Here is a 12,856-nt window from a genome sequence, read left to right as displayed (position 1 = left end):
GCACTCACCAAACACTGAAAGCACTTTGTTCCTTCCTTCATTCAGGGAGAAGGGTCAAAAGTGCACCTCCTCAAAAGGAACTCTTCCGTCTTAGCTCTTTGAAAAAAGTTTCCTTCTCTCTTGTCTTAGCCCCGTTTGTCTCCCACGTATATCATGAATAATAAACATCAACCCAAGCATGATTTTTCTAGGAGTCTTGCTCAGTTCTCAGTAAAACTTGCCAGCACTGTCAATTCACCTGAACTTAGGAAGTGACCATGGGGATAAACTGCCCTCTTGTGGTTACAGACACTAAATTTCAAAAACTGAACAATAAACAGAAAAGACAGATAAAGTGCCTTCTTTATATTTATTCTAAATTTACAAAGACACACCACTAGCATTTCATTGGTTAGGAAATTTGGGGGCAGGGGGCCTTGATTTGACAGTTTCATATTAAATTATGTTCTTTTTAGCTTAAGAGAATCAAGCCTCCCCCTTCACTCTGGAACAATAACACAGCTGTTTTTCCTGTTACAAAAACAGGGCTGTTCTCAAAGGCTTCAATCTGCAGGAATGTGGCTTCAGTGAGCAGGTGGCTGCAGAAAGGACAAGACAATTAAAAGTCAGAGTTGCAGAACCTCAAGGTTGGAAGGTACACCCTAAGGCCATCTAATTCAACCAGTATTTGGAACATGACCCTTCTCTGTAACATACCAAAAAAAGTCATCTAACCTTTGAAGAACTACAATGAAGAAAAACCCATCATCTCCCAGATCATTGCATTACTTTAATAGAAAATAAGACTTCCCTTATATCAAGTCTAAATCGGCCTTTAGAATGACATTCACTAAAAAAAAAAAAAAAATCAGATGCTTTTATTGGAATGCAGTCTCAGGGTAACTGCGTTAAAGGGCACCTGGATCACAGATGCTAGTCCTGCTGTGCCCTACCCTGTTGAGACCATGCCCAGAGTACTGTGTCCAGTATTGTAAAGCAATGGAAGGGGGAGAGAGGCAAAAGGGTGAGGAGGGAAACAAAATATTGGGAATAAATGAGAAAGGATTAAAGAACAAAAATACAACAGAGGAAGTCTGGGATTATGGCCAGCTCCCAAGCAGATAAGCCAACAGAGACCCATAAAAGCAGAAAAATGAGTAAAAATTCCAAGGGGTCATAATGCAATTAAGAAGTTTTATATAATATGAAAGAAAATGAAAATTCTCCGTGAGAAAGAGAATCCTCACAGAATTCTGCAAAACATGGAAAAGTAGAAAATCGAAAGTGGTTTAAGAGAAATAAAATGATTAAAAGAAGGTAACAGCAATAAAACTAGGTCAGAAATCAGAGTTCTCAATGATTAATCATTAATCAATGGTATGAAAAATTAAAAAAAAACATTATGGGGAATCTATCCAAAGAAGTCCAGAATCTGATAAGGGTGATAGATTTAGAACACAAAAACAGAACCAAAAATTCAGCGAAAGGCAAGAACTTTAAGAAAGACACATAAATTCCATGTAAGCCAAAGTGACAGACAAGATGGGGTAACTTGAGGAGCATAGGTCTCCCTGAATCCTAAATAACATGATGTATGAAATAATGTCAAAACAAAACAAACCCCAAACTGCCCATAAATGTCTTAATATAGGCCACAAAGTACTAATTGAACAAATCCATAGATTGTCACCAGAAAAATATTCATGCAAATTCAATATGGAGAAAGGAAATAAACATTTATTAAGCCATGTTATGTGCTACGTACTATACTAAGAACTTTACAAATATTATTTTATCCTCACAACAATCCTGGGCTTACTACGGTTTACTAGAGAATAAGGATTGAAAGGATTTGCCGATGAGGAAACAGAGGCAGACAACAGTTAAGTGACTTAGTCAAGGTCACACATTAAGCCTCTAAGGCTACATTTGAACTCAGGTTTTCCTGAGTATAAGCACAGAGCTTTATTCACTGCATCACATAGTTGCCTCGAATAACAAGTAGCAAATTCTGTAAGCAGTCAGGAGAAAGACCTCCACCTATGAGGTAAAGCCAATTCAAATAACCTGGCATTTCAATGCAATTATGATAAATAAAAAATGGAACTGCATATTCCAGAAAGCAAAGAAGTTGACATTGCAACTCAAAATCATATATCTTGTAAAGCTGGGCCTAATCATAAACAACAAAAAAATTCAATAAAAGAAAAACATCTGAGCCATTCCTACAAAAATACAAACCTAAGAGGGAGAAGGATATTCAACTTTTAAATACTTCTTATAAGAGAAACGCAAGAAAGGTTGATTAATAAAATTACTCCCAAAAAGAGCTAAATGAAATAATTCTTTCTTGTTTATACACAATATATTCTTTAAAGTAGCTAAACTGAAGGGTAAAAGAAAGGCTAAAGGTGGAAAAAAATAAGATCTGGAGAGGCTAAAGATGTAAGGAGAACATAAGGAGTTCAAGAAGGACTTGAGAAGGAGGAAAATAATCATTAATATTTTGTGGACTATATCAAGCAGGAGTATCCTGAAGCCAGCTCGCACTCATTCAGAAGAGCTGAATGTTAAATTTTCAACGTGAGCATGTACTTCAGAAATTGGCAAACGCTACCAATCAGGGCTTGATGCATTGTTTTGTCTATATTTAAGACAGTGCTGGGAAAATGCTAATAATGTAGATTAAATTTAAAAGTTTAACATGCATAATTTTTTTTTCTGTACACTCCTGCACACTCCTGACTAAATCCCATATTCCCCTATTAGTGAATTAACTTCTTTTCTAGGAGTTAGAAGTTGCTTAAACAGGTAGAGGGAAGGTAGATGCTCATCCAACTACTACAAAGTAGAAAAAGGTAATAATTTTTTTTCACTCTCTCAATAAGTTTGGAGGATGTGGGAGAATAAGAAAAAAGTAATGAGAGAGCAAGATGGGGGTCTTACTCCTAAAGAGGAAAAGGTGCCTGCCATAAAGAACATTCCCATTATGGTGGCAGTGAGGGTGCTGTCCATCTTTTTGGCAGAGATGGGAATTTTAAATAGTATTTCTTTCCTAGGAGGGCATCTATACAGTGATTATTTATTCATTTGGTAAACATTTATCAGTGGCCTGGCACTGTGCTAAGAGCTGGGGACAAAAAAGAGGCAAAAGATAGTCCTTGCCATCAAGGAGCTCAGAGACACCAAGCAAATAAATATGTACAAACAAGGTATATATAGAACAAATAAGAAATAAAAGAGGAAAGTTACTAGAATTTAGAGAAGCTGATCATGGCAAGTACAGAGGATAAAACTAATAGAGCTCATGAGTGACACAGAGTGACTCTCACTATATGATACTTCTTCCCTGGACTTCTATCATAAGAGTAAAAGCAGAAAGGAAAAGAAAGGGGGGATAGTGCTAGATCCACAATTGTAGCAATGTAAAAATTGAATAGGGGAATGAACTCAGATTTGGTTTTCCAGAAGTTCTACCCTCATGAATAACAGATAATAAAAGAGGAACAAGTAATTCCATGATCTGGGAAAAAGAATTCAGGGAGGCTTAGAATTGGAGGGATATAAAGAGGACAAAGTAAAGAAAAAATGCAAAAGAATCTTACTTGAAACAAAAAGTTTTAGGTAGGATGGAAGGAATATTTTGATGCATACACTTAGCTGGAGCAAAAGAGAATGGTCAAAGGAGAAGAAATAGAAAAAGCAAAAATGAACAATTTAAGAAAATTCAAGGATAAGGCAAACAAATGGGAATGGGAAAGTGGGAGAGACAATGGGAATAGACTAACATCAAAGTAGTAAGCAAAACTAACTATAGGGACAAAGAGCTGACTTAGAAGAAGAAATGAATAAAATCAATACAAAATAAGTTGATGAAAGAAAACATTAGCTTCAAAATCATAACCATAAAACATGAATGTCAAAAAGTCAACAGTGAGTAGCAGAATGGACAAGAAAACAAGACCTAACAACCTGGTGCATACAGCAAGCACATTTAACTAGGGGAAAAATTATGTCTTTATTAATTGCAGAAAGCATAAAGAGAGATAAGCACAGAAACTGCACTATGCTTCAAGGTATCTTAACCAATAAAACTATATTAATACTAAGACTGTATGAAATTGATTGAATTAATAACTATAGTATTAAATAACTGTAACAACATAACTGTAGAAGAGTAATGTTCCTCACTCATAGCTGGACAAATCTAAGAAAGATAAAACAAAAAGGGAAATATAGAATTTTATGATCTGTTGAAGAAGTCAGATTTGAAAGATTTAAGGTACTTTCTACATGGAAATATTAAGAATATACAGATTTCTTAAGAAAGGAACATGGCATCCCCACAAAAAATTCTCCAAAGAAATTATAAAGAAATGTAAAAAAAGCAGAAATACTAAACATATTCTTTACAAATTGTAATTCAATAAAAATAGCAATACAGGGAATATAAGCACAAACCAAAGAGAGCCAATGACATTTGAAAAATAAAGTCAAAGAACAAATCATAGAAATACAATTTTAATTCGGAAAACATGACAAAAATAGGGGATTAAGGAAGTGAATATTCAATTTTTTTAAACTACACAATCAACAAATAAAGAGAGGCATAACATGGAGAATGTTTAAAATCCAAATAATAAATAAAGCTAAAAGCTCTTTGAAAAGACCAGCAAAACTGTTAAACTGAGCAAAAAGAGATAGAAACCAAACTGTCAAAATAAAATTGTCTACCACATAAAAATACATGCTACCAAAACAGAAGATTTAAAAGAGAAGAATGAATGCAAAAATATAAAATAACAGAAAACAAATCTCAAATGGAAAAAAATTCAATCTCAGAAAATAAAACTGAATAAACCATAAAAGACCTATCAAAAGAAAAACAAAATTCTGATCCAGATGGATGAATTGATATGTGTGTTATTCCAAATGCTTAAAGAATTAAAGGTAAAAAAAATTATTCTAAAATGTGAAAAAGAGAGAGATGAATCAAGAAAGAGGTAAATATTACTAATAAATACCAATGCAAAAATTTTAAATAAAATTCTAGTAAAAATGAATACAACAATATAAAAATTCACAAAGTTTAGTAAAACTGAATAAAATAATTTTTCAAAATAATTTTAGAAGAAGAAAATATAGGCATCTACTGTCAAAAAATAGCTGACACAGAAAACAAAGATAATTTGAGAATCATCAGACTCTGTGCAAATCATGACCACTCTCCCTTCCTCTCAAAAGTCACATGACTTATTTTTCTAATAAGAATAGACATAGTCACCTGTTCTACGTTGTTTTATGCTTGCTTTTCTAGCTAAGCTGAGTATTAAACCAGGAATCTGGAATGTTTTCAACAACTCTAATATGACTTGAGTTACAGAAACTGGTTTTTGGCAATATCACGTGTGTTGCTAATAATATGCTTTATATTATCTCTACCATTATAGAGCCATCTCAAGAAACACACCTCATGGCCATGTATTAACCGACCATTTTAAACAAAATTATGCAAAGTTTTATATTAGTTTTTTATGAAGACACAAGCATTGTGGCATGAGCCTTGGCGTTACCTTGGAGACTAGCTGTGGTTTGGGCACTTGCAGAAGATCACACAGGTGGTTCCGCTGTCCTCTTACAAAGTGTAATTCAGTGTCCCTGAAAGGAGAAGTGAGACAGAAATCATCAGACTCTGAAAGGAAACCAAATGAGATACCTGAAACAAGACCACTGACTACAAAACAAGGACCTTGCTTTATTATTGCTTCTGATTTACTGGCTACCCCCATTCCCCTTTATTAAGAAATATGAGAAGGTATTCTTCTTTTCAAAACTATAGGAGGTAGAGAAGAAAGATATTTAGTATGTACGATAGTGGAAGGAGAAAAGGAAGTAAAAGAAAGTGCAAAAATCCTTTTTTTGCTAGAAGAGATGCAAGTTCTTTATAGCCTAATCATTCCTAAAGTAAATGGCAGTGACTGTCTGCTTCGTACAGCCTGGAGTTAGGAAGATCTGAGTTCGAACTCAGCTTCAGAAATTTGCTGGCTATGTCATCTTAGACAAGTCACTTAACCTTTGTCCGCCATAGTTTCCTCATCTGTGAAATGGGGGTAATATTAGTACCGACTTCTCAGAGTTGTGAAGACAAACAGGGACGTTTGGGAAAGTGCTTTACAAACTTTAAAGCGCCATATAAATTCTAGCGATTATTTTTGTTATTATAAGGGAATAAATGTCAGTGTGTCTGGTTTAGATTATAAGCTCCCTGAAAGCAAGGCCCCCCTCCCCGGGGCTAGGTCTTTATTCCTGGGCCTAGTGTAGACTGTGGCTAGAAGATCTCTCAGGTCCCTTTTCCAGCTTAGAAGTTTCCATAACAGGATCTCTTTGATTTCCCAAACGTTTCCTAGGTGCAAGCTTTATCTGAACATAAAATTCTTCATTCAGAATTTATGAGAATGAATGGACACCAAAGCCAAAGTCTCCATCTGGAATTATAGAATATCCATGCTAAAAGAGACGTTCTTCAGTTTACAGAGCACAAAACTAAGGCCCAGGGAGGAGAAACGTGTTACGTGAAGTGTTGTAAGAGCCACATAAGCTCCCAGGAAATTTAGATTTCCCAGCTTAAAAAGGAGGCTAACCTCTTGAGAGAGTGGAGAATCCCACAGGACAAGCATCACAAGAGCACTCTTTTGAGAGTGGAGTAGGGGTAGAGGCAAGCACATTAAAGAGTTTAGCCAATCCTAAGAAAAAGACAATGCTATTCTGGACTGACTATAATTGTGGGCAGGTAAAGAGAGGCATTGTTCACTGATAAGCTTATAGAGAGAGCAGTCTTCTTGCTCAGAACTTTCCTACAGAGCTGAGAACTGGTAAATTTATCCATTCTCTCTTCTCTTCCCTTCCTGGGCATTTTCACTGTCTGGCCAACTTTTTTCAAATTGTCTGTTCTTTTAATCTGTGACTACTTGCTCTCTGTACTTTGATGATGGATTTGAGTTAAATATATTTCTACACTACATTTGTGTGTGTGTTTGTGTGTCTTTGTGATTGTGTTCAATTTTTCTTTGTCTAGCTGAAAGTAAGGTTTAAATGATATTAAATAATATTCATCTAATGTAACTGTATTATGTGATGGTGATCTCCCTCTCATTCTTCTTCTTTCTTTCCCAGTACAGTCACTTATCCTTAACATTTTTATTTTCTGACAATCAAAACCAAACCAAATCACACCCAGGTTGCCCATATTTGCCTTTATCTATGACCCTTGAAGATGTTAGGACTCTGAGAAAACAACTATTTTTTTTTCCTGTTACCAGGTAAAAATTCCTCCCACAGTCCATTCCAAATGATCAAACATATGCACTGTTCTATGTTTCTTTTGTCTCTTGTGTTTCCATTTCAAAGTGTCTACTTAGTTCTGGTCTTTTCACTAGGAAAGACTGGAAAGCATACATTTTATTAAAGGTCCATTTTCCCTCATTTTAAATCTTGTTTCATTCCTTCTAGGTACTCTTATAATACTTACAGCCAATATAGTATTTTTTTCCTCTCTTGACTTTTTTTGGGGTTATTCTCCTCTTCTATTCTTTAGCTACAGCCCCAAATTATCATCTGCCTATTTGACATTTCAAACTAGATGCCCAGAGGCATCTCAAACTCACAAGATCCAAAACAGAATTCATTATTTCTTCTCCAAAAACCACCCCTCTTCTTAACTTTCCTATTATTAAAAAGGACACCAACATTCTCCCAGTTACAACCACATTCAAAACCTCAGTGATTACCTACCTCAAAACATGAGCTGCTTATGCTTACTTCACTCATCCATATATCTAATTATTTACCAAATCTTATTCTACCTTCACAGCATCTCCCATCCCCACAGTGCTCCCATCCTCACTACACACACAACTGCCTTACTTCTGACCCTCATCAATTTATATGGACTGCTACAATAGCCTCCTTACTGGACTCCCTGCCTCATAGCTCTCCTCACTCAAATCCATCCCTGGCACAGCTGCAAGTCATTTTCCCGACCGTGCCACTCTCTTCCTCAGTAAACTCTAATGGTTCCCTATTACCTCTGAGATCAAATACAGAGGAGTTCTGGCAAGTGTTTGGCATTTAAAACTCTTACAACTTCATTCCTTACTATCTTTCCAGGCGTCTGACATTTTACCCTCCTCTACACATTCTATGGCTATACCATATTGGCCCATTTGCTGTTCCTCACACACAATGCTCTATGTCCCATCTCTATGCCTTTGTAAATGGCTATCTGCCGTGTCTGAAGTGTTCCCCTCAGTTCCAAACGGTGTTTGGTATTGAAGAGGTAAAAGCCTCACTAAACCCTCTAATCAGTCCTTACTAGCTAATTCAATATTACTGCAGTTCTGCTATAGAACTTTCACTTCCCAAAAAATGAATCACAATGAAAACAGAAGGTAGAATTCTATCCATAAAAAACCCATTAAGATAGGAAATATTCTAGGACAGGGGTGGGGAACTTGCAGCCGCAAGGCCACTTTGACCCTCTAGGTCCTCAAGTGTGACCCTTTGACTGAATCCAAGCTTCACAGAACAAATTCCCTTAATAAAAGGATTTGTTCTGTAAAACTTGGACTCAGTCAAAAGGTTGCACATTCCCCACCCCTGTTCTAGGACATACTCTCCATAAGGAATAGGATACAAAATACTAAATCATTTTCTTCCAAGAAAGACAATTTGGAAAAGACAATTTTTACATTTCTCAAAAACCAGGGTTGTGGGGGGTGGGGGTGGGGAAATGAATTCTAAAGCTCTTCTCTTCTGTTTCAACCTTCTAGCCCCAATCCTCAGCATTGTCAAGCCCTGAGAGTTCCATTTTATGTCTCACGGAGACTTCTAAAGAAGCAGTCTCTTTTTTTTTGTTTGGTTAGGAAAACCTAAATTAAAGATTTTATTGGAACTATGTGGCCGTTCCACAGTTTGTAAGCTTCCATGGAAAGAACCAATATCCTAACAAAATTTTGGTTTGGGAACATAGGAACTCACAGGATGATGAATTAGGCAACCAGGTGGCACAGTGGACGGAGCACTGGGACTAGAGTCAGGAAGACCCGAGTTCAAATTTGGCCTCGAATGTCCACTAGTTATCTAACTCTGGGTAAATCAGTTAACCTCTGACTGGGGATGATAATACCTACTTCACAGTATTGTTGTGAGGTTCAAATGAGAAAGTATTGGTAAAGTGCAAGACACATTATAATGTGCACTTAATAAATGCTTGTTCCCCTTCCTTTTTTCCTGTGTACCATTTCTCCAGCTTTGATAACAAAGAATAAGAAGCCATTCCCCAGCTTGTTTGGAAGCCATAAGCGATTTCCCAGTAACCTTACTTCTAGTAATGAATTAACTTACCAGGCAGTGTCACTGAGAATTGTCATAACTTCATCAAGGACAGCTGGATCAACAATGTCGCTATAGGTTAACACCATTTCATAAACCTGACTGGCGGTTGTCTTCCTTATCTAGGGAAGAAAATCAAGTTGAGTGCATTAGTAGCAGACAAAGGCATTAAACTACCTATCTCACCACTGTCGTTTATTTGGCGAGATCTGTTTCTATTTCTGTGTTCATGTTATAAATAGTGTTCACAAAATCTACCACTGACAGTGGTCAGACCCTTACCTTGCTTAGGATAACCATGTATACAATTACGAGTGAGCATTTGTACTTACAGATGATCTGACAGCAGCCTTTTCTGCCTCCAACTTGTCCCCAGCATGGGGCAGCTAACAAGCCCAAAGAGGCATTCAGAACTGAGCTAATAGCAGTCTCTTGTAACTACCACCAACACTGCCCACTCTGGGCTATGCAGAATCCAGCCGGCAGTGCATCTATCTCCATGGGCATAGAGATAGGTCAGTGTAATAATTAGCTAGGGGATGATTCGGGGTGGAAGGGATGGTGTCTTCTCATTAACATCCCACAAGTCTCAGTCCTCTAATTAGTCAGTATCTCATGGGTGTGGGTGGAAAGGCTGAGAATGTGTGTCCAATTTAGCCAGAGAAGCTGATGCTTCTAAGTGGGAAATCCAGAATACTGCCAAGACGAGAGTCACCACTACTGTGCACTGAGCATATCTGTCTTTTTCCAACAATCCTTATAAGCACAGAAGGAGTTGGGTTTTTATTATTGTTATAGTAAGAAATGCCCCAGTAATTTAGAGATCAGGTATGTAAGGTCATAGTGTCAGCAAGTGATAGCTGGGTCTTACGCTGTGAAAAGTTCACACTTACCATAGAGCAGATCCAGTGGAAAGAAAGGATCTCAAGGAGCCCAATTTATCAAATGAACATTATTCCATACCATCATACCATCCTACTTGCTTTTCCTCACACAAGATGTTCCATAGCTTGTTGCTGTGCTTTTACACTGGCTGGAATGCTCTCCCTACTAACTTCAACCTTGTAGAGTTCCTGGCTTTTTAAAAAATTTAGTTCACACACCACTACATCTTGTGAGAGTTTTATGCTCTACACAGCTGCTAGTGCCTTCCTCTCTCACACTACCCTCTATCTACTCCATATTTATACTGATTTATGTACATGTAGTAGGAGGGCTGGTGTAGGAGCAGAGTGCCTGGCATGGCCTGGCTCCTCTCCATGTGCACATGAACTGAAGTGAAGTGAACCAAGATAACATTGTCCTCAGTAACAGCTATATTAAACAACAACATTGTGAATGACCTGGCTGGTCTTAACAACATAATGATCTAAGACAGTGTGATAGGATTCATGATGAAACATGCAATCTGCCTCCAGAAAAAGAACTGATGTTGTATGAATACAGATTGAAGCATATTTTTTATTTTGTTTCTTTTCTTTTTTTTGAGTCTTCTTGCATAAAATAACTAATATGAAAATGTTTTATATGATTGTACATGTATAACCTATATCAGATTGCTTACTATCTCAAAGAGAGAGGAGAGAAAAGAGAGAGGAACAAAATTTGGAGCTTGAATTTAAAAAAAAAAACAAAATATTAAAAATTTACATGTATGTGTTACATGTAATTGTGGGAAAAATAAAATATTATTTAAAAAATTTTAAAAAGTCAACAGCTGGGTAAAGGAGGCACACACACACACACACACACACACACACACCCTGAAGAGGATAACACCTTAAAAAAACAGAATAGACCAAATGTTAAAAGAGGCACAAAAATCCAGTGAAGAGAAGAATTCCTTAAAATGTAGAATTGGCCAAATGGGAAAGGAGGTATGAAAGCTCACTGAAGAAAATCATTCATTAAAGAGTAGAATTAGGCAAGTGGACGCGAATGGCTCCATGAGATATCAAGAAACAATAAAACAAAATAAAAAGAATGAAAAAATAGGATAAGATGTGAAACATCTCATTGGAAAAACAAATGACCTGGAAAATAAATCAAGGAGAGATAATTTTAGAATTACTGGACTACCTGAAAGCCATGATTAAAAAAAACCAAGCTTGGACATCATATTTCAAGAAATCATCAAAGAAAACTGCCCTGATATCCTAAAACCAGAAGGTAAAACAGAAATTGAAAGAATCCACCCATTCCTTCCTGAGAAAAATCCCAAAATGAAAACTCCCTCGAATATTATAGCCAAATTCCAGAACTCCTAGCAAAAGGAGAAAATATTGCAAGCACCCAAAAAGAAACAATTCAAATAAAATGGAGCCACAATCAGGATAACACAAGATTTAACAGCTTCTACATTAAAGGATGAGAAGGTTTAGCATATGATGTTCCAGAAGGCAAAGAAGCTAGGATTACAACCACAAATCATTTATCCAGCAAGACTGAGTATAATCCATCAGGTGAAAAACTAGATATTTAATGAAATAGAAGAATTTTAAGCATTCCTGATGAAAAGACCAGAGCTGAACAAAGAATCTGATTTTCAAACATAAGACTCGAGAGAAGCATAAAAAGGCAAACAGCAAAGAGAAATCATAAAGGACTCAATCAAGTTAAACTGTTTACATTCCAACATGGTAAGATGATGCTTGTAACTCTTAAAAACTTTATCATTAGGTCAGTTGAAAGGAGTATGCATAGATAGAAGGCATGGGTATGAGTTGACTATAAAGGGATGATATCCAAAAAAATAAAATTAAGGGGTGGGAAAGAGGGATGCCCTCAGAAAAGGGGGAAGGATGAGGCAGGAAAAGCAAATTATCTCACATAAAAGAAGCATGAAAGAACTTTTAATGTGGAGGGGGAAATGGAAGTGGGATGGCAGGTAATGCTCGAAGCTTACTCTCACTGAAATTGGCTCAAAGAGAAAATAACATATACACCCAGTTGGGTTTAGAAATGTATCTTACCCTATAAGAGAAGACAGGAAGGCATAAGAGAAGGAAAGGAGGCTGATAGAAGGGAGGGCAGATAAGGGGAGGTGGTGGTCAGAAGCAAAACTCTTGAAAAGGGAAAGGGTGAAAGGAAAGAGAGAAGGATAAATGAGGAAAAAGCAGGACGGAGGAAAATACTAAGTTAGTAATCAAGAAAGGAAAAGTAAATAAGAGGAACTCACCCATCAATTGGAAGCAAATGGAAGAATGAATTAAAAATTAGAATCCCACCATATGTTGTTCGCAAGAAAGATACTTGAAGTAGAGAAACAAACATAAAATAAGGTAAGGAGCTGGAATAGAATCTATCATGCTTCATCTAAAGTAAAAAAGAAAAAGGGTGGCAATCATGATCTCAGACAAAGCAAAAGCCAAAATAAATCTAATTAAAAAAGATAAGTAGGGAAATGACATTTTGCTAATATGTACCACAGACAATAAAATAATATCAATGCTAAACATATACGCACAAAATAGTATAGCATCCAAAT

General features: G+C 36.5%; 1 protein-coding gene across 1 annotated transcript in view; it reads right to left on the bottom strand.

The window, feature by feature from the left end:
• Positions 1 to 324: 324 nt before the first annotated feature.
• Positions 325 to 12,856, bottom strand: part of TBCD (tubulin folding cofactor D) — a 497,899-nt gene continuing 485,367 nt past the window's right edge. Inside the window, exons 38-40 of the mRNA XM_036767571.1 lie at positions 9,382 to 9,491; positions 5,553 to 5,637; positions 325 to 578 (exon numbers count right to left, since the gene is read on the bottom strand). Coding sequence (XP_036623466.1) covers positions 564 to 578; positions 5,553 to 5,637; positions 9,382 to 9,491 — 210 coding nt within the window. The 3' untranslated portion in view covers positions 325 to 563. The remainder of the gene's footprint in view (positions 579 to 5,552; positions 5,638 to 9,381; positions 9,492 to 12,856) is intronic.

The sequence above is a fragment of the Trichosurus vulpecula genome, chromosome 7 (genome assembly GCF_011100635.1).
Source record: "Trichosurus vulpecula isolate mTriVul1 chromosome 7, mTriVul1.pri, whole genome shotgun sequence".
In the NCBI taxonomy this organism is placed as follows: Eukaryota; Metazoa; Chordata; class Mammalia; order Diprotodontia; family Phalangeridae; genus Trichosurus; species Trichosurus vulpecula.
Note: the sequence above shows the minus strand (reverse complement) of the source record. Positions and strands in the feature narration are given on the sequence as shown.